Source organism: Ailuropoda melanoleuca, chromosome 8 (assembly GCF_002007445.2).
Source record: "Ailuropoda melanoleuca isolate Jingjing chromosome 8, ASM200744v2, whole genome shotgun sequence".
NCBI lineage: Eukaryota > Metazoa > Chordata > Mammalia > Carnivora > Ursidae > Ailuropoda > Ailuropoda melanoleuca.
Genome location: NC_048225.1, coordinates 127,928,090 through 127,955,967, shown reverse-complemented (window position 1 = coordinate 127,955,967; position 27,878 = coordinate 127,928,090). Strand labels below are relative to the sequence as shown.

General features: G+C 38.2%; 1 protein-coding gene across 4 annotated transcripts in view; it reads right to left on the bottom strand.

The window, feature by feature from the left end:
• ASH1L (ASH1 like histone lysine methyltransferase) overlaps positions 1-27,878 on the bottom strand; it is a 176,245-nt gene that overhangs the window by 132,390 nt on the left and 15,977 nt on the right. For 3 of the 4 annotated variants that reach the window (XM_034667483.1, XM_034667485.1, XM_034667484.1), the window contains one exon: positions 15,835-16,355. In XM_034667483.1, the coding sequence (XP_034523374.1) occupies positions 15,835-16,254 (420 nt within the window). In that variant the 5' untranslated portion in view covers positions 16,255-16,355. Of the gene's footprint in view, positions 1-15,834; positions 16,356-27,878 lie in introns of those variants that run through there. The other variant, XM_034667486.1, reaches the window with a different exon arrangement.

The following is a 27,878-nucleotide window of genomic DNA, read 5'->3' as shown; positions in this document are numbered from 1 at the left end:
TAAAAATCACAAAAATATCTTAAAATATCTCCTTCTAAGAGATATTATGGACTTATACTTGAAGGCAGATTTTTACGAAGTTTGGCTTTAGTCTCAAGAAAGCCAAACAACTAAATGCTTACTTTCATGTTCTTTCTGGTATTATAAAACTTAGGAGTAATCAACATAATAAATTACTACAAATTATAATCAGTCTAACATTGTCAGTAATACAAATAAGGGATGACGCTCGGATCTGTGGTATTATTTGAATATTCACTTTCAAATAAAGGTTAAGAATTCTATTTGAAACATGAAGAACTTCTTTATGGGCATCATATATTAACATTTAATAAGCAGAGGTCGATGTATTATTGCAGAACTGAAATGCTGAAATACTTAATCACAAAAGCTGTTAGTTTCATGTTCTAAAACAAGAACTATCAAATAAATAAACAAGGAAACTGACAATATAAAGAGGTTATCTAAGTTAGTATCAAATTTTAAGATTAAGTAAACAGATGCTAGAATTTAAATAATCATAAAAGACAGAATAACAGAATTGCATTTATATCATAATTCTCACCTGAGAATTTCAGTGCACTAAGCAAAATAACATTAAACATTAACTTTTAAGTAAAATGTTTTACTCTCTTTAATCCTTGGGAGTTCCAAGGAAAATACCTCTTTAGCAATTCTTCATGTTATGTGAAAATTAATTAAAAGCATGTCAACTAAGCTCAAAGTTTCACAAGAGAAAGTCCAAAATAAATCATCTTCACCCATAATAACCTTTGATCTGGACATAAAGAATAGTGTTTTTAAAAAGTAGAAAATGTTAGAGGAAAACAAAATATCTGCAACAAGTGTGGCTCTTACTCCACAAAAAAATTAAATGCTTTAACATATCTTCATGAATATGATTCAGGACGCCTGAAATTTGAATAAGCACTGCTACAGACTGACAATCATTTTCAGTAGTTGATAAATATTTTTTTGAGATCTGCCCACAAAGTTCCTCTGAGAAAACATCCTACTGAAAAACTTGTTCCTAAATCTCATTCAACTGTAAACAAAATGTGAATATGATTAGATACGCTACTTCTATTTCTTGCACATCAAACATTCAGTTATATAAAAAACATGCAAGCTTGGCAACATGAGATGATAAACTTCTGCTTTGGTTTTCGGTGAAAGCTGCATCTTACACTGCTTAACAACAGAATGAATCTGACTAAAATAAACTGTACGGAATGGAAAACCAATAAAGAAACGAAAAATAAGTTAAATTATTGTTTAATTAAGATTGACAATAGAACAAACATAGTGAAGACTATGAACGATTTGGGAATTATAAAAGGAGAATGTTCTGTTCAGGAGTGAGTGGGTGGCTTGGTCTGTTAAACATCGGACTTAGGTTAGGTCACGATCCCAGAGTCCTGGGATCTAGCCCCACGTCAGGTTCCCTTGCTTGCCCTTTTCCTTCTCTCTCTTTACCTGCCCCTGCTCGTACTCTTTCTCTCAAATAAATAAAATCTTAAAAAAAAAACCCAAAACCATCTTGTTCACATCTTCAAGTTGTATGTTTAGAGAGTTACAGCACAGACTTACTATCTGTAAACAGAAATACAGTAGTAGCCTATTTACATCATCCTTGTTACACTAGAGATTTTGAAATTAAGTTTCCATCTACTTAATGAAACAGGAAGGCTGGACTTACTACGTTAAAAAAAGAGTTTTTGAAATATAGAAAGCTCTAATATTGCTCTACAAACAACAATATGAACATAGGAAAACTTATTCAAAATAGTCCGTTTACTGGAAATCACTGGAACAGTGTTGTGCGTTAGGAGTGTGTGTGAATGTGTGTGTGTGTGTTGTATACAGGTTACCTGCTGGAAAGTTCCTCCTACCTATTGTTCTATTACATGGCAGATATTGAAACTAGTGTTCATGCAATGAAAGCTGAGATGCAGATGGAAACTCAGACAACTCTTACCTTGTAAACCAATCACACACGCCTCCATTGCAATGTTTACAGATACAAGGTTTATTGAGAATCAGCCACTGAGATCCCCCATTTTGAGTTTTAGCTCCTGTATCTGTACCAGATTCTCACACTGAAACCCCCCCCCCCACTTCCCACAGGAGGAGGGGGAAAGGTAACCATTTTGAAATATGTCAGAGCATTCTACTGATAAGGTCTGCCCTCAGGAGACGCTACTAAGCAGAGCCTAATGTGTTAGAATTTAAAAAAGCCTAACTGCTCTGGGGGAAGGGAAACACCCAACTTTAGCCTACTCTAGCCATCCTGTCCTACCTCAAGAGGAGAGGGGGAAACAGAAGCATCTGTGAAGTTCAGTCTAGAAGTACAGGCTCCCTAAAAGACTGAGGTCTAAAGAACAGCTCCCCTCCCCTCCTCTCCCCTCATACCTTATCAACCACATCACTAAAAGTCTAGATAGCAATTCCTTTTACCCAGTACCTTATGCCCACCTATGAAGAAAAAATTACAAGACATACTAAAAGACAATACAGTCTGAAGACAGAGAAAGCATTAAAATCAGGCTCAGGGCACCTGGGTAGCTCAGTCGGTTAAAGAGCCAACTCTGGGTTTCAGCCCAGGTGGTGATCTCAGGGTTGTGAGATAGAGCCCCACCTCAGGCTCCAAGCTCAGTGCTGAGTCTCTCCCCCTCCCAACCGCATGCTTGGGCATGCGCGCTCTCTCTCAAAAATAAATAAATAAATCTTTTAAAAAATCAGGCTTAAATATTATAGGAATGTTAGAAGTATCAGACTAGGAATTTAAAACAACTATGATTAATATGCTAACTGATAACGCATGCAAGAACAGATGGGCAATGTGAGCAGAGAGGTGAAAATTCTAAGAAACAAACAAAAAAAGTTTCTGAGAACATAAATACTAAAAAAATCAAGAATGGCTCTGATGAGCTCGTTAGTAGACTAAACATGGCTAAGAAAAGAATCTCCAAGCTTAAGCCTAACTCAACAGAAACCTCCAAAACTAAAAACCAAAGAGAGAGAGAGAGAGAAAAGGACAGAAGACCCAAGAACTGTGGGACAACAATGTAAAATCTGCATAACGGGAATATAAAAAGAAGAGAGAAAGGAACAGGAAAAATATTTGAAACAATGACTGATAATTTCCCTAATTTTATACCAGCCACCAAACCAAGTCCGGAAAGCTCAAAGAACAGTAGGCAGGATAAATGCAAACAAAACAAAACAAAAGCCCTATCCCTACACACATCATCTTCAAACTATAGAAAATCAAAGATAAAGGGGCACCTGGGTGGCTCAGTAAGTGTCTGCCTTGGGCTCAGGTCATGATCCCAGGGTCCTCAGATCGAGCCCCAAATCAGGCTCCTGTGTGGGGAGCACGCTTCTCCCTGTCCCTCTGCCACTTGCTCTCTTTAAACAAACAAACAAAGAAACAAACATTTTTTTAAAAAGAAAGAAAGAAAAAAGGAAAAAAAAAATCCAAGACAAAGGGAAAAATCCTGAAAGAAGACAGATGGGAAAAACACCTTGCCTACAGAAAAGCAAAGGTAAGAATTATATCTAACTTTTTGGAACCATGCAAGCAAGAACAGTGGACTGAAATTAAAATGTTGTAAGAAAAAAATCACCAACCTAGAATTCAGGACCCTGTGAAACTACCCTTTAAAAGTGGAGAAGAAACAAAGACTTTCACTGACAAACAAAAATTGAGGGAATTTGTATCCAGCAGACCTGCTTTTGCAAGATGTTAAAAGTTCTTTTTTTTTTTTAAAAGATTTTTTTATTTATTTATTCGACAGAGATAGAGACAGCCAGCGAGAGAGGAAACACAAGCGGGGGGAGTGGGAAAGGAAGAAGCAGGGCTCATAGCAGAGAAGCCTGATGTGGGGCTCGATCCCACCGCCGGGATCACGCCCTGAGCTGAAGGCAGACGCTTAACCGCTGTGCCACCCAGGCGCCCCAAGATGTTAAAAGTTTTTGAGAGAAGGAAAATGACAGTTCAGAAACTCAGATCTACATAAAGAAAGGAAGACCACTGAGAAAGGAAAAAGTGCAGGTGACATATAAGCTTTTATTTTTCTTATTCTTATCGATGTAAAAGATAAGTGTGTTTAAAATAATAACAACAAGGGCGCCTGGGTGGCACAGCGGTTAAGCATCTGCCTTCGGCTCAGGGCGTGATCCCAGCGTTGTGGGATCGAGCCCCACATCAGGCTCTTCTGCTATGAGCCTGCTTCTTCCTCTCCCACTCCCCCTGCTTGTGTTCCCTCTCTCGCTGGATGTCTCTATCTCTGTTGAATATATAAATAAAATCTTTAAAAAAATAAATAAATAATAACAACAATGTATTTGGCAAGGTATGATTTTATATATATCCTTATACATAAGTGAAATGAACAATGGTGATGATACAAAGGAGGGGAGGGAGGAATTTGGGTTATTTTGTTATTATAATGTACCCATGAAGTGACAATGTTATCTGAAAGTGGACTTGACATAGTTGTAACTGTGTATTGCAAACTCTAGGATAATCACTAAAAAATATAAAGAAAAAGGTTTATGGACAAAATTTTCCCAATGATAGTAAGAAACATAAGTTATTCGTAAAACTATGTTAGAAATTAGAAATATAGGGGCATCTGGCTGGCTCATTCAGTTTCATAAAATCCCTAGGTTTTGTTATCTCATCATATAAGGCCTTTAATTCTGATGTCTCCCCAAAAGTCTTCATTTGTTTCCAGGCAGCTATATCTCAAAATTACTTAGCAATGTGCACTTATGGAGCAGTCTGTACGTGAGCATCTCTGGAGTGATTTATGGTCATTAAAATGAAATAAAAGACACTAACAGGCAACCATAAAAGGCAGCATGTGAGTTAGCAAGTCAGCATGATGATATTTAGGCTTACTTCCCTGGGACTTAAGGAAAGCTATGCCTTCTTTGAATTTGGTTCAATAATGACTTTTTCCATTAGCAAGATCAACAATGAAATGAGAAATATTCACATTCGCCGTACCTCATTTTGTACACCACTCAAACAAACCATGATACAGACTCAAGCAGATATCCTTAACATCCAACACTTTAAGAGAAAGTGAATTGCTCAATCAGCCAAATGCAGCACTGATTAGAGAAGTTTCTACTACAAAATGAAAGAATTGAGGATGAACCTCATGAAACTGACTAGGATAGTCTGAATTCACAGTGCAATAGAAGATACCTGCTTCCCTCTCCATTTATGGGAGCAGATGTTTCCATAATGGACGATATTTTGGGAAAAGAGTGGCATCTTATTTTGTCTCCAAGGCTTAAAAAGATAGATGCTGCCCCCTTAGCTGTTTGTGTATGGAAAGGGAGAAAAGGCGGCTTTACTGCTATGTGAAGATCATGAGAATTTGCATAATAGCTGCTGCCAGGGAGAAGCTGGGCTCTGTGCCAACTGCTCTCCCCTTCTCTACTACAAAATAACTAGCTCAAGCAGCTTCCAAAATAAACAATCAACATGAAGGTAAGACAAAAGCACTCCGTTCAAAGCAGGACCTGGAGATACCTATACACCATCAGGTCTTCCAGCTTGAATAACTTTTGTCAACAAGAACATGGGAGTGGAAAAACAGCAGTGGATAATGTAGACCTACATTCTGGGCCTTTTCATAAGTTGGTACAAGAAAGACAACACTCACAGATGACACTTAACTCACAAGGTGCAGGTAAGATGAGAGAATGTAACCTCCTATTCCTTGGATAGAGCTAAGGAGCCTAAACATGAAATACTGGTTAAAAAGGGAAAAAAAAAAAAAAAGGCACCAGGATAAACAACACCTGACAGTACCAACGAAAAAACAGTGTCACTTGGGCTCATCTTGTACCATCTTTTAGTGGATGAGTCACTAAGATGTGTTAAATGCTTTGAAAAGGTGTCTGACACCTAAAAATGTTTTCTTAAACTAAGAACCTAATGTGGGGTTGTTTTGAATGGAGATATTGCAGACACTTAGTTTACCACTGTTGTGGTAAAATGAAGAAAGGTTTTGTTCGACCTCCTGTAAGATGATTATAAGATGAATGGGTTTTCTAAGGGTAGTCACCAAAGTTGTGATTTACTAGGAAATTCATGAAACAGCCATAGGTAAGAACACTAATTTCTTAAAAGTAGCAAACTATAGATTGTTTTAAATAGACCTAAAAGTTTTAATACACGCTTTTAGTAACTGAAAGAAGAAAATATTTATGAGTAGTTCAGTTAGGAAAATATATGCAAAAGCACCATCTTAGGGCTACAGAAACAAATCCTCTTATGCTCAAGCTAAATGTTAAGGGGTATATTTTTGGTGGTGGTGCTGGGGTTTTTTGTTTTTGTTTTTTTTTTTTTTAATGTTTACAGATCTTAACACCCAGTCCATAATCTTAATGACCTATTTTTTTAAGCATGGTTTGTGATCCTTAAATGCAAAAACTAAAATGATCACCCTGACACTCAAGGAACATTCATTCACTACTAAACAAAAGACAAACTAATAATTGCACTATAATGTGACACAAGTTATAAAACAGCAATATCTGCAGTGGAAGCACAGAGGTTACAGCTCAGGGAACCTTTCGTAGAAGTGGGTGACGTGTGAGCTGAGTCTTTCTACCCTCTCATCCTCCTTCCTTTCTCTATTGCATATGAAACTTTTTTCTTTTTGCTTTTTATTTAAGAACTCAGTAACAAATTTTTCTAATTTTTCATTTTTAGGTTAGCTAATTTACTTCCTGAGATTGCAACTAACAGGAAAATGTGTCACCAAGTAAGCACAGGAGAATTTCCAGTTGTCTGATAATTCCTAGTAGTCACAATCAATACGCAGCTTAAAGAAAAGTGACCAAGCACCCTTTTGCCTAAGGCTTCTAATTGTCAGTATCAATCTGTGATTTCCTCAGCAGTCTTCTGTAGCTCCCATCCATGCGATGAAGAGCTAGACAAGGAACTATGGGATAATCGCACTCAGCAATTTTGGCAAAAAATAAAAAGGTGGGGTTCAGAAGCAGGTTCTATCTTATTTCACTGTTGTTACTGTGAAAAGTTATTACTGAACTCTGCAATTGTTAGAATCATCTTTCTCCGTTCACATATATTCTGAGGTGTTACTAATTCCATGTAGCTTGGCTAAAAATAGATAAAATATTCTAGTATACCTATCTACCATCTGCGCATTTGTGTCAGAATGCCTTTGCACACCTAAACTCTGACTTCCTAACACAGTAGCAGAACTTTTTACTGCAAGCTTGTATACTTGACTTTGACATGTTTTCCAAAACTGATGGTAAAATATACACAGTAGATAAAAACTTGGCTGTTAAAAAATGAAGAGTAGAAAAAGACCAAATTTAATAGTTCAGAACCTATTTTGTTTAAAGAGTGAGTAGTAGTTACTATTTGACTTTACCAATGTTACCATTTCTAACATCATTGTTCATATTATCTTCTTTTGCTAATCTGTATAATCACAATTTAGATAATAGACTCTGGATAAACGAAAGCCTTAGGAACACCATAAATCCAGCTTGAAGACCCATACCTATATTAAAGGGTTCCAAGAAAGTCACAGTTAACATGAAAACAACCATTCACTCCCTTCCTTGGTAGGTCTTCACACAATCTTATATACTTCTCTTAACTCCTGACATTAGGTACTTGTTGGTACAAAGTGATACCCATTTATAACAAAAAGGCAAAGGTTATTATATAGATCTTGGATAATGTCCTCATATTTTCCTACATTTTAGTTGTGAGGGGAGAGGGGGTTTTAGACATACAAGTTTCCTTTTCTTCTGGAAAAAGAATTCTTTTTTTTTTTTTTTTTTAAAGATTTTATTTATTTATTTGACAGAGATAGAGACAGCCAGCGAGAGAGGGAACACAAGCAGGGGGAGTGGGAGAGGAAGAAGCAGGCTCATAGCAGAGGAGCCTGATGTGGGGCTCGATCCCATAACGCCGGGATCACGCCCTGAGCCGAAGGCAGATGCTTAACCGCTGTGCCACCCAGGCGCCCCTGGAAAAAGAATTCTTAAATCTGTGACGCAGAATTCCATTATGAAGTAGTTGGTTTTAAAAAAAAATCTTTAAACAAACCAACACACCATGAATGGTCATGTTGAGTTTTGCCAGCTGTATCCTGAGCCCCCAATACACTTCATTTCCCTTTCCCCTTTAATAGTTAAATCCTTGCAACTCATCTTAAACCTGATCTCTAATGCCATCTGCTGTTGCAGTTCTATGTGCTCAAGAAGCGGCACCACTCTGCCCCAATATTATTCCGGCTTGACTTTCATTCCTGCATGAAAGACCAAGGTAGTTCACTATTAACAGATCTGTAAAATAAAATTCAGGTACTACACCTTGGTAAGATTTAACACTACAGCTATAAATGATAGGGCTCCTACTAACTACAACCATAAATAATTCCAAATTTCTCAAAAAAAACCTTCCAAAAAAGCAATTTTAACTTTAAAATGTTTCCTCTTTCTAAAAGGAATAGTAATATAAAGTACAACGACAAAATTTTAGAACTTGAAAAACAAAGGAAAAAAACCCTTAAAAACAAATGGGTATGGTCATGCAAGTTTTTAAAAAATTTTGTGTTAGAAGCAACACTACATGGTTTAAAAACTGAAACACTTTGTAAGAACAGAGAAGAAACTTCAACCCACGTTTCTTAAGAAGAAAATGCAGACAAAAAATGGACTTTCCCTAAGTTTTGAGTGCAACACTAAGAAAGCAGAATATGTAAGCACCCCAACTAGTCCTCCACTCTATTTTCTCAGGACTCGCCTACACTAAAGGGCTTTCATATTCTTATCCTATACCACAACTGACAAATGTCTGTGAGACATGCTAACTTTGCCTCTGCCCTTATATTTACTTTGCTCCGCAAAGCCCACCTCTTTCTAGCAAATCCTAACAGATGCCAATACCTAATTCTGAATATGAACCTTCTGTAAGGCTTTCCTTGCATAACTTCCACCCACCTTCTACCAATGATTCTGTGAATTCCTAAGTACTCTGTATGTATTTTTATTATGGACGTTATCACATGATAATAACCTATTTACTGCACAGGATAGACACTCAAATATTTTATGGAGAAATAAAGAATACTGTGAGGCTAGACTAGAGATTACAGTTAAAATTAAGTGATACAAAACTTGATCTTCCTTTGTGAAAAGTACAATTATTAGTAATATAAGTAATACAAGTAAATGTAAGTAATGCAAGTAAAATATTAATTCCTTGACCAGTTATCTAAAGCATAACAGACATGGGTGCCTGGGTGGCTCAGTCAGTTAAGCCTCTGACTCTTGATTTCTGCTCAGGTCATGATCTCAGGGTCATGAGAGCCAGGCCCATATCATACTCTGCGCTGGGCATGGAGCCTGCTTAAGATTCTCTCTTTCCCTCTCCTTCTGCCCCAGCCCCTACCCCCCAGCTCATGCACACTCTATCCCTCTCTCTCTTTCAGGGGGTTAGGGGGAGGAAAGAAAGAAAGAAAAGCCAAAACCTAGGTAGTATCTAACCCATTTTTTCCTCAACATTTCATTTCAAAACAACTGGGATTTGTGTGCAGCAATTTAAAAACTGCTAGGCAAATTAACTACACTAACCAAGAGCTGAGATACTATTATCCATGTATTTTCTTATTAAAGAAACATTAATCTATCAATTCTGTAATTTAATAAAATCTCAGACCAACAGGACTTAATTAGAATACTTGGATTCATGTGGGTTTTAATAACTCTCCATAAAAATTACTTCACTGAAATTCGAAATTACCACTTCAATGAGCTGTTTCCTAAAGAATCTATTACGTCAGCACAGGCATTTCTTTTCCAAACAGAAAACTAACTTTTGGAGGAAAATCACAATTAGTGCTGTAAATTTTATTTATAATCTACTGTGCTCATTAAATCCACTCAACTAGGCTAAAATGACACCGAATACACTATTCACTGGCAGAACGTCAGTCAACATAGTACTAGAGGTTCAATGCTCTGTGACCCAAATTGTCATCAGTGTATAGTGGTATTGAAAGAGACCCCAATCCCATTAAGCTCAAACAGGTTTAGTTTTAATCACCTGCCACAGGAAACAGATATTTTGGGTATTTTTCATTTGTCACAAAAGTACTTTTTGGCTTAGTATCCTAAGTAAACTAAGATCGCATATAACTGCACATACATGCTGCACAATTCCAAAACTGGAATTTACCACTACCTCTTCAAGTTCATGTATAATAAATGTAGGTAAATCCTATAACTTCCACCTCTACTTTCACTTTCTAAAATGCTGCTACAGGAGAATGAATAGACCATTCTGACAACTTATGAAATGACAGATACCACATGAAGTGGCAAGACAACAAAATCCAAATTTTTATAGGAAATTTTTTTTAAAGGTTTTATTTATTTATTTGACAGAGAGAGAGACTGAGCATGAGCAAGGGGGAGCAAGAGAGAGAGGCAGGCTCCCTGCTGACCAGGGAGCCTGATGTGGGGCTCGATCTCAGGACCCTGAGATCACGACCTGAGCCAAAGGCAGCCACACAACTGACTGAGCCACCCTGTTTTTTCTTTAAAAAAAAAAAATGATTTTATTAATTTATTTGAGAGAGAGCAGGCCCACAGTGCGGGGAGGGACCGAGGGAAAGGGAGTAGCCGACTCCAGACTGAGCTCCCTCCCCACTGAGCTCGATGTGGGGCTCAATCCCAGGAACAAGAGACCAGGACCTGAACCAAATCAAGAGTTGGATGCTTAACCCACTGAGCCACGAAGGTGCCCCAACTATTTATATTTTTTAATGGGGGAGGAGGGAGACACATGTATTTGCCTGTATATACATAATATATTCGTGGGAGATATTATAGACTTAATGTTGGAGTTATTTTCCTGGAAAATTCTTTGCAGCAATTTTGGTTTCAAAACAACTAGTTCTTGGCGTGCCTGGGTGGCTCAATCAGTTAAGCGTCTGCCTTGGGCTCAGGTCATGATCCCAGGGTTCTGGGATAGAGTCCCGCATCAGGTTCCCTGTCACTGGGGAGCCTGCTTCTCCCTCTCCCACTCTCCCTGCTTGTGTTCCCTCTCTCAATGTCTCTCTGTCGAATAAATAAATACAATTTTAAAAAATAAAATAAAAATAAAAACAACTAGTTCTTAATGTGGTATTACTTTCCAAGTATAAATGTTAGCCTGAAAATGCATTCAATATACAAATCAGTTTTCTTCATTTTGACTGAGAAATGGTTGTTCTGATTAATCGTTATCACAGTTGCTAAGGGGTTATCACGAGACTGTCTAAAAGGGGATTCCAAAATAGATTTACTCAGAGGGGGAGAAGGGTAATGATGGTTAACAGTATTTCATTGTTTCCTTTTTATCTCTTAAATTCTGAATCATAGGAGTTTATTACCTAATGAAATAATATTTTCTGGTTCAATATCTATACTCTTACACATTTCATTTTGTTTTATTTTATTTTTAGTGGGGGAGGGGCAGAGGGAAAAGGAGACAGGGAATCTTAAGCAGGCTCCACACATGGCACGAAGCCCGGTGTGGGGCGCAGTGGCCTCAATCTCTCCACCCTGAGATCATGACCTGAGCTAAAATCAAGAGTCGGATGCTTAATTCACTGAGTCACCCAGGTGCCTCTACACATGACATTTTTTATAATAGCTTCCCATGTCCAAAGTATTAGTTTCTGAATTCAGAGGGCAAGAATGATAAAACCCTGAAAAAAACATAGAGGAAAATCTTCATTAAACTGGATTTGACAGTGATTTCTTGGATAGGACACCAAAAGCACAGGCAATAGAAGAAAAATAGATAAACCGGAGTTCATCAAAACTGAAAACCCTAGTGCATCAGAGGACACTCATCAAGAGAGTGGGAAGACAACCCACACAGGGGGAGTTAATATTAGCAAGTTTTATATGCAGAATGTATAAAGAACCCAGAAAACTCACCAACAAAAGAACAGCACAATTAAAAAAGTGCCATACCAATTTATTCAACAGCAGCAGTGGATGAGAGGAGAGCTTGTTTCCCTAGATTCCTGCCAACACTCAATTATTATTATCATTAATATGAAATTTTTCAGTTTTGCCAAAATGTAATAAAAAGAAAGGTAAGTCTCAAAATTATTGAAACATAAACCAAGTACGCCTTCACACCAAGGACACAGCACTGTAAATCAGTTATGTCTTTAAAAACATAGTAAATTAAAAAACATATTAAATACATTATAAATACATTAAATAAGAACAGAATGAGGACCCTTAAAATCTATGATACAACTTCAAATGAAAGACTTTAAAAGCATCATCCTCTAATATTTTCTCAAAAGAATGAACTAAATGTCAAACTGCAGTTGTTAATGTGCCAGTTCCTAAACAATGAATTGAAATTTTTCATAATTAGTGACATATCTGAATCCCTCTAAATAACAAAGTTCATGAGTAAACTATAAATTTAACAGTATGCCACATAAATTGAGAAAAAGAAAAATTTCACTCATGGAACTGAACTTGGGTTTTGCTTTTAAAAATTACATAAACAGGGGCGCCTGGGTGGCACAGCGGTTGAGCGTCTGCCTTCGGCTCAGGGCGTGATCCCAGCGTTATGGGATCGAGCCCCACATCGGGCTCCTCTGCTGTGAGCCTGCTTCTTCCTCTCCCACTCCCCTTGTGTTCCCCCTCTCGCTGGCTGTCTCTATCTCTGTCAAATAAATAAATAAAATCTTTAAAAAAAATAAAAATAAAAAAATAAAAATTACATAAACAGTTAAAAAAATTACATAAACAGTAATCATTCAGTACTAATCATAACAGCAAATAACTTATTTTTTCAGAGGGTCTTATTTTTGCTCTCTGAATATTGCTGAAAGAAAAATTCTATGGAGAGATAAAATATATGATCTATATTTGTTTTTATTAGAAATGTAAGGCCTAATATTTGCTTTATTTTTTTATTTTATTCTATTTTTTCAGGGAGGGAGAGAGGGAGAGAGAGAATCTTAAGCAGGCTCCATGCCCAGCACAGAGCCAGACGTGGGGCTCAATCTCACAACCCTGAGATCAAGACCTGAGCTGAAATCAAGAGTCAGACACTTAACTGACAGCCACCCAGGCACCCTGTAATATCTACTTTAAAAGCAACACTGACAAAAACCCAACTACTTTTGAAGAACTGGGGGTAAATGCTGCAGTTGTATTTGAAAAAGCCTTGTTTTAAAATAAATAAAACAAAGCCCCCGCACTTTCTTAAGACTACCAACATGCCTCATAATAGTCCATCTTTCCTTCCTTGGCCAAGGATGCTTAATCATTTTAGAGTCATGAACTCCTTTGAGAAGCTGGTGAGAGCTATGTAAAAATGCACCCAAACAAACACAACTCTATACAGACTGTCACACTGTGAGGACAACTCCACACACCCGCACCCTCCCAGGGGCTGCAGGTTGTGAAGCCCTACATCAGGCTGTAACAAGGAAAAGAAAACATTCATAGGAACCTGTCACATGCCAGACGCTTTATATAAATTTAATTTTGTATATAACCATTTAAGATGGGCATTCAAAGTCCCACACTATAAATGAGAAGACCAAGGCTGAGTAAGATAAACCAAATTGCCTGTGTGTAGTTAGTAAGCCAGGATTTAAACTGGGTTCAATAGCCCATGCATGCTCTTTCCACTACTTCTGAAGCACTAATGCAGAATTTACTAATATATCCAACATCCTATGCTAAAGCAGGTGTCTGAAAAATAAACACCAACTTATCACTAGCAGTTCTTCCCTCAGAAACCACAGACTATATTCTACTACAAACAAGATGTGTGGATATAAACCATCTGTATACTGAAAGTAAAGGCGTACTTCGGGTGAAACTAAGTACAAAACCTCATCATTAGCATGAACTATTTAAAAAAAAACAAACTATTACTAAAGACAATCATACTGGAGACTTTTATAAGCCAGCTATTGAAGATAAGCTCTAACACTCTATCAAGGAACAAGGTCTGTATAAAAATCTTTTTCAATCAACCTTATGAAAATCCTTGAGTTCAGCAGAAAGAGATATCCTCATGAGGAAAATAAGGCTCAGGGGAGGCTACTCAACTTAGCAAAGATTCATCCAGTTCATTTTTTCAAGAATTGGTACAATACCCATTTTTTCCTGGCTTGTAATCTAACTCATTCACAGTTCATTTTATTAATAAAACATCCCAAGCTATTTTATATGTCTATGATCTTTGAAGAATAGCAACTATTAAAAATTTCTGGATGCCACAGCAATTTGAAGAACAAAGAACCTGCATCATTATGGTTTCTGGTAGCATGCAGAAAGCACATGAATTTGATGTTAAGTAATCAACAGTAAAAATCAAGGTATTTCACACAGTCAGGAATATTTCAAAATTTTAGCCAAAATGCTAAGCCAGTTCTTTCTGCCTAGATCCACCGTTTTACTTGTATATCCATATAATTTAAATATGCAAGCGGGCACATATGGTGTCCATTGCCTGAAATTAGATATTGTATGAAATGGCTAGGAGTGCCTGGGTAGCTCAGTCGGTTAAGCATTTATCTGCCTTTGGTTTAGGTCATGATCCCAGGGTCCTGGGGCTGAGCCCTGCACCGGGCTCCCTACTCAGCAGGGGGAGAGCACAAACAGGGCGAGCAGCAGAGGGACAGGGAGAAGCAGGTTCCCCACTGAGGAGGGATCCTGACGCGGGACTTGATCCCAGGACCCTGGGATCATGACCTGAGCCAAAGGCAGTCGCTTAACTGACTGAGCCACCCAGGCGCCCTGAAAAATTAGTTATTACATTTGGATAGCCTACGAGAAAGAGGGGACACTTTTTAACGTATCAACTTGCTTTATAAGGAGTGACAGGAATTAATCCTTGTATTAAACAATTCATTTTACAAAAGTTTCCAACATATGGGGCTCCTGGGTGGCTCAGTTAGTCAAGCGTCTGACTCTTGATTTCGGCTCAGGTCATGATCTCAGGGCTGTGAGATCAAGCCCTGCTTAAGATTCTCTCTCTCCTCCTCTCCCTCTGCCCTTCCCCCACCCCTCACACTCTCTCCCTCCTTCTTGAAAAACAAAAACAAAAACTAAAAACCAAACCAAACAAAAAACCCACAAAAGCTCTCAACATGTTAGTGAATTGGATCCTTATAAACACCTTAAAAGGTAGGTGGTATTTTAGTCATTTAACATCTTAGAGCCTCAATTTCTTCCCTGTTAATTTGTCTATAACAATGTTAGTAAATAGGAAGGTGAGATTCAAATCTAGGTTTCCTAATTGCAAAGCCAGTATTCTTTCCACTATGCCATGTAGGAGTAACAACCTGGTATATCCCGTTTCCAATGTCTGCCATACAAATACAAATGCATTCACGGTCATGCTATCTATGCACGTCCCTGACAAGCCTCAGAGCCCCTTGTGTCTCACAAAACAGACTACTTGGAAATAACAGAGATTAAAATCAAACTTCCCGGGGCGCCTGGGCGGCACAGCGGTTAAGCGTCTGCCTTCGGCTCAGGGCGTGATCCTGGCGTTATGGGATCGAGCCCCACATCAGGCTCCTCCGCTATGAGCCTGCTTCTTCCTCTCCCACTCCCCCTGCTTGTGTTCCCTCTCTAGCTGGCTGTCTCTATCTCTGTCGAATAAATAAATAAAATCTTTAAAAAAAAAAATCAAACTTCCCATAAGTATGAAGGTTAGATAAAAAATTCGTTGAGAAATCCAAGTACTGTCAATGACCACGTATCACTGGCAATTCTACTCACCCGTTTTGAAGGACAGTGCTCATTCTTCTCATCTGTCATCTTCCCACTTTTAAGTGCTTTCCTTGGGTGCTTGATAGTTGTTTTTATGGCAGGTCGACATACATAGTTCTCCAAGTTCTTTGGAGGTTTTTTAGTTCTCTTAGCCTGAAGGCCAATTTTCAATTTTAAGTTTCCCTCTGAAAAGTTAGTTTCTTTCACTGAAAACTGCTGCTGTGCACCAGTCACACCATCCTCCTTCCCTGCTTCACTGCTTCTCTCCCGATTCCACTTGCGAAGGTCCTCTTCCTCTTTCGTGCTGTTCTCTAGCTCTCCTTCTCTCTTGCTGACCACCGTGCCAGTACCGAGGGCAGAGGGACTCTTCCTTGAAAACCCTTCAGAGTCAGAACCCAATCCTAACATAGCAGTATTTCTAGGGTCCATCACAAGTATCTGCTATTGCCAAGGAAGCTTACGAAAATTTTACAGAACTGTGTTCCATAAAAAACATGGATCTCCAAAACTTGCATCCAGCATCTCTTTCTCTGCGGGATAAACCATAACAAAAATTCATCAGAATAGAAGCAACCATTGATTAATATGAAAAATGGGTACAAGGGGAGAGGGACAAGGAGATCAGGAAGAACCCCAAATCACAGTTAAAACTAACCAAAATACAGTACAAAATGAATTTAAGTTAATTTAGTTAAAAATACACTTAAAATTTCAGAATAAGCTTATTATTCCACAGATTATCATAAACAAGCTGTAGTGATACATTTTATGGACTGGTTTTAGTGCTCCAACCTTTTATAAGAGGTTTTGGGCTTTTCAGGTTAGGACTCTTAGGCTGGAATTATCTCTGCTGCTGGTGTGTAATTAAACTCTGAATTCATTCACTCATTCAAAAATATTTCTGAGCTCCTATAAACACAGTACTCAACAAAACAGATCCAGTTCCTAAATTTACAAGACGTATACTCTAGTGAGAAAGAGAAACATTAAAAAATTGTTATATAAATGATTTATAACAATTGTTATAAAACCTCGAAAACCAGAAATTTAATTTTACAAGTTTTCCTAACAGCTAGTAGTCAGTTGGCATGCTTTAAATCCCCAAATCCATAAATATTTTTTTCCAAATTCATAAAATATTTTTAAATGAGCAAATTATTATAACAGATATACACCTTACCTGTGAATCTGAATTATCTACACAGGGCAACCTCCTTCTCATAAATAAAGATCTTCAGGAAACCAGATTACCATATAATCAGAAGGCTGACTAGTGAATACAAAAACCAAAACAATTCACTATTCTTGAGGATTGACAGACTAGTCTTTGTTCTAAGCTATAGCCAAACAAGATCCAGGACAAGTATCTGAAAAAAGCACAACACCCTATTCCTTAGAACACCCCATTTATGAAGTAGAATATTTCAGAGTTTAAACTATGTGCCTTAAGACTTTTCTTTCCAACAAAATTGTAAGACTCTCAAGGACAAAGATCATATAACTATTTCACAACTTCTACAAGGCATGTAAGTAAAATGCATAGTCCAATGCCTGGCAACACAGCAAGGGTTCAATAGAAGGTACCAATAATTAATTATTATCACTAACAGTAGTAGCAGCATATTAAGTATTCAGTAAATACTGGCCAATTGACTAAACTCTTCAGTTTGTTCCCACTCTATTCATTCACAGAAACAGCTGCAAGGGTAACCTTCCAATCAGCTCACTCTGACAATTCTTGCTGTCTAACGCTTCACAGATTCATGCTTCACGATACTTTTCAAGGCTGTTCATAATCCAGCTCTTAAGTATTCAAACTTGCTCTCCTTACTTCCCAACACACATCCCCTATGACATCGTCAATTCAGTTTCCTTTACTGTCCCTAACAAATCATGTTCATTTCTGCTTCTGAGCCGTGTGCTTTCTTTCCCTCTAAAAGTACAAAGTCCGGGGGTGCCTGGGTGGCTCAGTTTGTTAAGCACCTGCAATCGGCTCAGGTCATGATCTCCGGGTCCTGGGATAGAGCCCCGCATTGGGCCCCCTGCTCAGAGGGCAGTCTGCTTCTCCCTCTGCATCTGCCTCTACCACCCCCCACGCTTGCTTTCTCTCTAAACAAATTAACTGAAAAATAAAAAATAAAAAATAAAAGTACAAAGTCATCTTGTCCGCGATGGGTTCACAATCCTGAAATTTAAAACTCTGAGAACCACAAGCTTTTTCATAACTCACTAGTAACCAAACCTGACCAGACCTTCTTTGGATCTATTTTGGTCTTAATTACCACAATTTTTGTGAATAGTCATACATTTCAATGCAAAAGTATTACTGTGCTTGATGAAGGAGTGCTACTCTAAAACATCACTGTGGAAGTAACCCAATCTACATTACCTTTCTAAAAGCAAAAAACAAATTTTTGGATGATGCTTTGTGGGCTTATGTTTTCATACTTACATTTAAGCTTGCGCTGACGTGATCCTTCCCTGAATACCTATTATCCATATAGGATTACAATTTGAGTAATCAGCTTTTTTTTTTTCTTCTTCCACATTTGTCAACTACATCCCCAAATAACACTGTAATTACAGTGTTAAGCTTCATGAGGGCAGGGACCTCTTCTGGCTTGTTCACCACTATTTCCCCAGCACCCAGAGCGATGAACAGCACATATATTAGTACCTAATAAATAGCTGAATGAATGAATTTTAAGGCCCCCATAGCTTCTAACCTAATATCCAGCATGTAGAAAATGCTTCTCCTTTCCTTTCTTACATGACTTCACCTTGTGTTATCATAAGAGTCCTATATACAAGTTTTATCTTATATGCTTATTATATGTATTTCACTGAGGTAGTTTTCTATAAACAATATCTTTTTTTTTTTTAAAGATTTTATTTATTTATTCGACAGAGATAGAGACAGCCAGAGAGAGAGGGAACACAAGCAGGGGGAGTGGGAGAGGAAGAAGCAGGCTCATAGCTGAAGAGCCTGATGTGGGGCTCGATCCCACAACGCCGGGATCACGCCCTGAGCCGAAGGCAGATGCTTAACCGCTGTGCCACCCAGGCGCCCCTCTATAAACAATATCTTAATGGCACTAGTAACAGCTTCAAAATTATATCTTATACCTCCTTCTGCCTCTGTACTATCAAAGCTGGTCTAAGAAAAACAATCATGTTCACTGATCTCACTTTACATTCCTGAATGCTAACCTCAACTGGACCCTCAGTGCTGAAACCTGTTTCCCTAATCCATCACTCTCCCACACAACTACTTGAAGTCGTCTCCACCCTCACTGACTTTGCTTCCAATCTGATGATGGCAGTAGAAACAATCAGAAGAAAACTACCACAAGCTCGCACTATACTGCATACCTACCCACTTCCTGTGTGTCTGTTCCTATAGATTCTTCCTTCCCTACTATCATATATACTGGGGCACCTGGGTGGCTCAGTTGATCAAGCATCTGACTCTTGGTTCCAGCTCAGGTTTTGATCTCAGGGTTGTGAGTTCAGGACCCCTATTGGGCTCCATAATAATTTAAAAAAATATATATTTCCAACACTTCCACTTGAGCACTAAACCTACTCTCCTTGCCTTCTCAAGAGCTTTATTAGGGCAACTATCCTTTTTCCCTCGCACCATCTCTATTTCTCATTTTTCCTCTGGAAGATACCAATCAGCATGAAAACAAACTACAATATTTCTCATCTAAGAAAACTCTCTTGACCGCATATCTTCTACAAGCTTCCAATTTTTCTGTCCCCCTCTTGTAACAAAACTTGTTCAAAGGGAAGTCCATTCTTGCCATCTCTAAATCCTGGCCTTTTTTCTCTGGAATGCTCCAATCACACCTCCACCACCACCTCTCCAAAGAAACTGCTGGTCAAGGTCACTAATGTGCTCCATACTACTAAGTTCACCTGTGAGTTTTAGTCCTCTACTTGACCTAGCCACAGAATGTGACACAGCAGAACAGCCTCTTCGTCTCTGCACTGATTTCCAGAAGCCCTCTCTGGATTCTTCTGCCTTACTGGCTAGTCAACCTCAGTCTCCTTTGCCAGTTTTTCCTTTTCTCCCCAAACATTAAACACTGGAGCACCCAGGGCATGCTCTTCCCTTCGCTATCTACACTTACTTGCTAAACGACCAAATCCAATCTTTTGTCCTTAAATTCCATCTAATATTGTTGATTCACAAATTTCTATCACTAGCTTGAGGTCAGCTGGGACCTCTTCCTTGAACTCCAGAATCCTGTATCTAACTGCCTACTTGACACACTGCTTAGATGTCTACTAGTTAGGCACCGCAAGCTTAGCCTGTCTAAAATCAATTCATCTTCTCCCTCATCCCCCCAATCTGTTCTTCCCACAGGCTTCCTCATCTCAATAAATAAATACCACTCCAGCTAGAAATACTGAGACTAAAAATTCCTAATCACCCTTAACTCCTTTCTCTTTCTCATGCCTCACATGTCCATTTAGTCAGCAGTTTCTTTACCTTTGAAGTATATGCACAATCTATTTCTCGCTAATTTGACAGCTACCACTCAGATCCAAGTGATGACATCTCACCTGGACTACTGTAAAAGTCTCTTCACTGGCTCACTCCTTGATTCAGCCCTTTGTATCTCTTTACAGTCTTCTCAACTCAGCCACCAGGTGACCCTTTTAAGGCTTGTGTCAAATCACGTCATTCCTCTGCTCAACACCCTTTCAATGGCTTCCCATCTCACTCCAAGTGGAAGTCAAAGTCCTTACAATGGTCTAAAGGCCCTATTTACTCCGCTGTACAATCCCGTCTACCTCTCTTCCATCTCTTACCAAACTCCCCACTTAGTTCCAAGAAGGGGGAGGGCAAAGATCTCCTCCTCCTGTTTCTCAAATAAAGTAAAATAATCCTACCACAGGGCCTTTGCAAATATTACTCTGCCTGACCAGAATGCTCTTTCCCCGGGTAACTGCACAATTTGCTCTTTCATGTCCTTCACCTTTGCCTAAATGTAACCTTATAGAACGGCAATCCCTGACAATCCTTTATAAAACTGAAAAATACTCATCTCACCGTCTTCTTCTAACACTCTGTCCTGTTTTATTTTTCTCCATGGCTCTTCTCACCATCTGGTGTACAATGTATGTATTTATTGTTTATATCTTTCCAATGGGATGTAAAGTCCCCCAGGAAATGGATTTTTGTCCATTTAGTTCAATGCAATGTCCTAGCACCTAAAACTGTACCTGGCATATAGGAGGTATTCAATAAATATTTGAATTAATTGCATGTCTTTTGTGGCATATATCTTACTGGCTTTCATTTGTTCCTTTTCTAGTTCTTTTCTCCCCTTTCTTTCCTCTTTTTTGTTTCTGAAATCTTCTTTCTTGTTTCTTATTGATCTATTTTTAAGTAGGCTTAAGGATCAAGATGTGAGCTGAGAACAAGAGTCAGACACTTGGGGCACCTGGGTGGCTCAGCAGGTTAAGCATCTGACTCGTGATTTCAGCTCAGGTCATGATCTCAGGTCCATGAGACTTGAGCCTCGAGTCTGACTCCATGCTCAGCTCAGAGTCTGCTGGAAATTCTCCCCCTCATTCCCTGCCCCTCCCCCTGCACTCTGCCTCTCTTTCTGTCTAAAATAACTAAATAAATCTTAAATTAAAAAAAAAAAGTTGGACACTTAATAGACTGAGCCACCCAGACGCCAAATGTTTCTTAATTTTTAATACCCATCCTGGGTTTCATGTTACTAGTGATGAACTGATATACCTGCCATGCATCTTGTTGGTTAGTAATGAAAACAAATCTGTTCTAGAATAAAAACAAATAATTTACACAAAACAACTTTTATATTCAGTACTCACAAGTACACACATTTCTAAATTTCCCTACAATTTTTTTTCATAATGAAGGAATTCCAGAACTCTTTATATGTATACATGTGAAGCAGAATTTCATTATTTCCTCCAAAGAACTCAAAAGCATCTTTACCAGCACTTATTTAGTTTAACACATTCCAGAGAAGGGTTTGGAGAGCATGATTCTCTTCATTTTAAAATGGAAAAACAGAGTCTGAGTGACAGAGATTATTATATAAATAGTAGAATATCAATAAACTAAAAAAGAATTCATTTGAAAACACTGATCACTACTCTAGAAATTTATGTAAGAATAGAGAAATATTATGTTTTCCTAACTTGATCAAAGGCGAAAAAGAATAGTATGCCTAAGGGCATATTTTCTGAATCCATCTAGGCAGTGAGACTGGAAAAGCGTGACTAGCAAGCCCTACATACCAAATTTAAGTGTTTCTAGTAAAGATAAATCCAAATTCTGAAGATACTTCACAACAAAGAATGTTTTTTATCTGCTAAAAGTAAACTGCTTGAAAACCAGTCCCTACACCAGCTGCCAGGATGCTGATTTTGAACTTTGAAAGCAGTGTTCTTTGTGAATGATACTCTTTCACAGCTTTTGGAAAGGTATCTATATAATCTAGGTTCTTCCATCCAGGGACAAGGATGCCATGTTGTTACACAATGTATTCTGGTTCCTACTACAATATATTCAAGTCAAGATATAGTTCCAAGGAGAAACACAGAACTAAGACTGCTAGAATCTCTTTGCTGTAAGAGACAAAGTCAACATTCATCTCACATGTAACTTTGGGATTTACAGGATGTCTTCAAATCACTGAAACAATCCAGAACAGTCTAGTCCAAATTCAAAGGAAACTAACACTAAATCTATAGCATGAAGCCCTTTCACTGAGATCATTTTAGCTGTGAACAAACTTTTTAGAAAATTACTAATTACTGGGGTGCCTGGGTGGTTCTGCACTCAGTGCAGAGTCTGCTTGTCCCTCTCCCTCTGCCCCCTCCCCCCAACTCGTGTGCACGCACACACGTGTGCACTCTCTCTCAAATAAATAAGATCCAAAAAAAAAAAAAGGGACACTTACTAATTGTATTACTAGGATATATACATTATATCAACACAAAGCACGATCATTTTTTTTTAAGTTATTTCTTCATTTGACGGGGGTAGAGAGAGAGCGCGCGCACACGCTAGCGCAAAAAAGCAGGGGGAGCAGCAGGCAGAGGGAGAGGGAGAAGCAGGCTCCCCACTGAGCAGGGAGCCTGATGTGGGGCTCGATGACTGAAACTAAAGACAGATGTTTCACCGACTGAGCCACACCCATTAGACTGTGCCCCAAAGCATGATAATCCAACAACATACTAGACACTACTTATAAATATACAAAATAAACCACATTTCATAGTGACTTATGAATGCCCTATTGCTGTATATTCATATATTGCAATAGGACAATACCCGGGTAAGCAATACAAATACAGAACTTTTGAAAAGGAATCGCTCAGACTTGTTCTCACCTTCACACCCTACCCCTCTATAAAGTGATGACTACTACCCACCCACACCCCCCATATTAATCTCACATCCAAGTTACAAACGATGGATCGGATAAAAATAAACAAATTTTCACTGTTAACACAGTGCTCTAGTCTGTGAGATACCAAACCATTATGAAAACAGTTCAACTATGTTTGGAGACCATTTTGCGTAGAGTACCTTGTCTATCTTAAGAGGTTGGAACAGGCATACTGTGATAAAACACTATTTAGCAAGGCAATATAAAATCAACTATGTATATTTTAAATACTACAAAACTGAGTCCTTCCAGTGGATGCGGCATTAGTTAAGTTAAAAAAAAAATACTAAAAATCTACTGAGCTCTTAATATGTGCAAAGCTCTATGCTAACGTTATATAGGTTATCTACTTACTACTATTATTCCATTTTCAGAGATGAAAAAAACAAGTTAATAACCAATAAAAGCTTGAGCCCAGGTCTATCTGGCTCCTCTCAAATACTATGTTATGCTGCCTCCCAAAGGTAATTTTTATTCCTGGTCTTACTACTCCTCTCTGTTACATCTAGCATACTTGCTATTTGAAACTCTTGCTTGTCTCCTATGATCACACATTCTACTGGCTCTCCAACTACCTCTGCAACCATTATATCATTTCCTTTATGCATTCATCATCCCTAGTCTATCTCTGCACTCGATGAATACTTTGACAGCCTCGAAATATGTTTTGAGAATTGTGACGCCCACTGCAGAAATAGTTATAAATAATACTACAATATGGTCCTAGGTCTTATGAACTTTAAATTTTAGAGGGGGAGGCAGATAAAATGACTAATTATTTAAACAAGCAATTATAACTAATAATAAATGTGAAGATATTAAATATATGAGATAGTATATCAAGGAAACTTGGAGGAACAGGGAATATATCTTAGAAAAACAGTTAACTTTAAGCTGAGACCCAGTGTGAGTACGAAACAGTCAGGCAAGATGTGGAGGAAAGTATGTTCCCAAAATAGGGAACGGTATGTGTAAAAAGTCCCTGAAATTGTAAAGATTAACAGTAGATAAACCAAAGTGGGGACACCACAAAACAAAAATGGAAAGATAAATGAAAATAGCTTTCAGGATGCCTGGGTGGCTCAGTTGGTTAGGGGTCTGCCTTCCACTCCGGTCATGATCCCAGGGTCCTGGGACAGAGTCCCGCATTGGGTTCCTTGCTCAGTGGGGAGCCTGCTTCTCCCTCTGCAGGCTGCTACCCCTGCTTGTGCTCTCTCTCTGACAAATAACTGGAATCTTAAAAAAAATAAAAAGAAAAGAAAGAAAGAAAATAGCTTTCAAAGAGCCTTGCTGGGCTACCTTACGGATTTGGAATCCAAAAAGCAGCTCTGAGCAGAAGAGTAATAAGATAAAATTTATACTTTAAGAAACCCTCTCTGGCTGCTGTGGAAGAATGATTAGAAAGACACCAAAACTTGGGGCGCACGGGTAAATGTCAGCTGGTTAAATGTCCAACTCTTGGTTTCAGCTCAGGTCATGCACGATCTCAAGCCCAGCGTAACTAGACTTGGCTCAGAGTCCGCTTGAGATTCTCTGTCTCTCTCCCGCTGCCCCTCCCCCAACTCGCACTCTCTATCTCTAAAATAAATAAAGCCTTTAAAAAAAAAGAGAGAGAGAGAAAGAAAGAAATGAACAAACAAACAACGGACAGCAAAAGCTGATTCTGAAATACCAGTCATAAAATTGACAGATTTAGCAAAGTAGCACTGGAAATTAAAAAATGGATGCATTAAGCAATACTTCAAAGGTGCAACTGATTCGTCAGCAAGATGTAGGAAAGTAGAGAGAATTGAAGACTTAAGCAACTGGTGAATTGTACGGTGATACCATTTAGACATTCCATCAACAAATTATTTACCGAGTGCCCATTATGTAACAGGAACTAGGGACATAGCAGTACAAAAACACAAAAATCCCTGCCCTCATGGGGCTGACATTATAAAAGTTGTCTGCTGGGATGAGACAGAAAGTGGAGATTAAGAGTTGAATAAATATGTTAAATTTTAGATGTCTGTGAAACATTTAAGTGAAAGGTCAAGCTGACAGCCAGGAACACATGTGCACAATATAAACAGAGGGAGGCAGTATGATGACACCATATAAATATACAATGGAGCGTTAGAATTTTTTTTCAACTTGATAAAAAAGATAACTTAACTCTCTCTAGTATGTAAGAATAACTCTTCTTTCTTTTTGGGTAAGTACACTTATCTAAAATTATCACATTGCAGACTGAACAATGTTTGCAGATTTTTAGCTTAAAATAAGTCTAGTTTGTCTCATCTGTGGTAAATTTTTGTCTTCTCTGTGGTCTTTATCAAACATAGAGACTGTAATCACTGTTCTATTTCTCCACAGTAAAAAAAACAGATATAAATTAACTGTATAGGATCTTAAAAATTACACAACATTATGTATCTTAGTTTGTCCTAGCTTTCATACTCTTTAATCCTACATCTTATAGATGACCATATTTCTAAGGATATATCATATTAGCTGAGTAAGCACAGTACCACCAGCTGCTCAAGTCAGAAACCTGGCAGTTATCCTTGTCTCCTCTCACTCCCCTATTCCTAACGTGACCCTAACGCCAAAACTTGTTAATTCCACATAAATAATTTCTGATTACACTCAGATCTAAGTCCACTGCCGTTCTGTCCAAAACAACAAATCTTACACAGAATATAGCGGCTTTCTAACTTCTCTGCATATCCACCTTGTTCTCCTCCAGTCCCTGCTCTAAGATGCAGCTAGAAATATGATTTTAAAATAATCTGTGGGGCGCCTGGGTGGCAGAGCGGTTAAGCGTCTGCCTTCGGCTCAGGGCGTGATCCCGGCGTTATGGGATCGAGCCCCACATCAGGCTCCTCCGCTATGAGCCTGCTTCTTCCTCTCCTACTCCCCCTGCTTGTGTTCCCTCTCTCGTTGGCTGTCTCTATCTCTGTCGCATAAAAAAATAAAATCTTTTAAAAAAATAAAATAAAATAATCTGATTATGTCATTTTCCTGCTAGACCAAGGGAGATCTTCCTGTTAAATGCTCATGCAACATTTTATAAGTCTCTTAACACTCGCCATCCTAGTAACTTATATGCTTTTTTAGGGTAAGTTATATGCTTAATACCTATATTTTCCACTACAGCATTTGTTCCATGAGAATAAGAATCCTGACTGCCTTATTTGCTGTGATATTTTTAGCAAAGTACCCACAACATAAAAGGTATTCAATAAATATCTACTAACTGAATAAGCAAATATATATATTGCTATATTTTAAATTACGTATGTAGACAAAAACTAAAAGAGAATAAAATGAGAGTTAAAAATGAAAATAAAAATATTAAAGGACTTTTTATTATATAATCTTATACTGTTATTACAATTTTAAAAATAAGCACTATGTACATCACCATATAATTTACTCTTCCAAAGTAAAAGGGTAAGCAGTGTACTAACTGCCTTAAGGTGTTTTATACGGAATCACTGATATACAAATAACTGAAATCACAAAAAGCTACAATATCTTCTTGAAGATACCAGTAAAACTTGAACTATGTTCCTAAATAATTTATATAACATAAACTACACTTACAGAGTTGGATAAAGCTTTTTTTTTTTTTTAAAGATTTATTCATTTGAGAAAGGAGGAGCGGGCATGCAAGCAGGGCAAGGGGGAGAGGGAGACAATCTCAAGCAGACTCCCTGCTGAGCACAGAGCCCAACAGTGGACTCAATCTCACGATCCTGAGATCATAACCTGAGCTGAAATCAAGAGTTGGACGCTCAACCAACTGAGCCACCCAGGTGCCCTGGACAAAGTTTTTTTTTAGTCAAATACAGAACATTTCATTTAAAAGAGAGTGACAGGGGCGCCTGGGTGGCACAGCGGTTAAGCGTCTGCCTTCGGCTCAGGGCGTGATCCCGCGTTATGGGTTCGAGCCCCCACGTCAGGCTCCTCTGCTATGAGCCTGCTTCTTCCTCTCCTACTCCCCCTGCTTGTGTTCCCTCTCTCGCTGGCTGTCTCTATCCTGTCAAATAAATAAATAAAATCTTAAAAAAAAAAAATTAAATAAATAAATAAAAGAGAGTGACAACCACCAATAATTCCTAACTTTCAAAGTACTAATCACCAATAAATTTAGCTATTATCACACTTATGTACGGTATATATTTCTTAAATTCCAAGATGCCAGTGATTTAAAAAGGCTTAATGAATCACTGACCACATTTTCAGGAAAAATTTTTTTTACTACCACATTAAATATAATTATCAATTGTGTTATTTCCTAATTTCAGAAACATAAAACTGAGAGAAAAACATGTGTCTCATGACCAAGGAAATACTGTATTATACCAACAAACTAATTCTGAAAGTCAGAACAAGAAAGTAAAATAGGAGACATAAATTACAATTAGTAAGCCACAGGGGAAAATACACACAGAAAGCATTCCCAAAGCTAAATCCTGGGGAAAAAAAATTATACTCACCAACTGTCCGTCACATGGATAATCTAATCAAATCTTGCTCAGCTCTTCCTGAGAAGTAAATTTAACACGGCTCAGGTGTATAAACTTAACATGGCTCAGATGTATAAAGTTAACCGGGTTT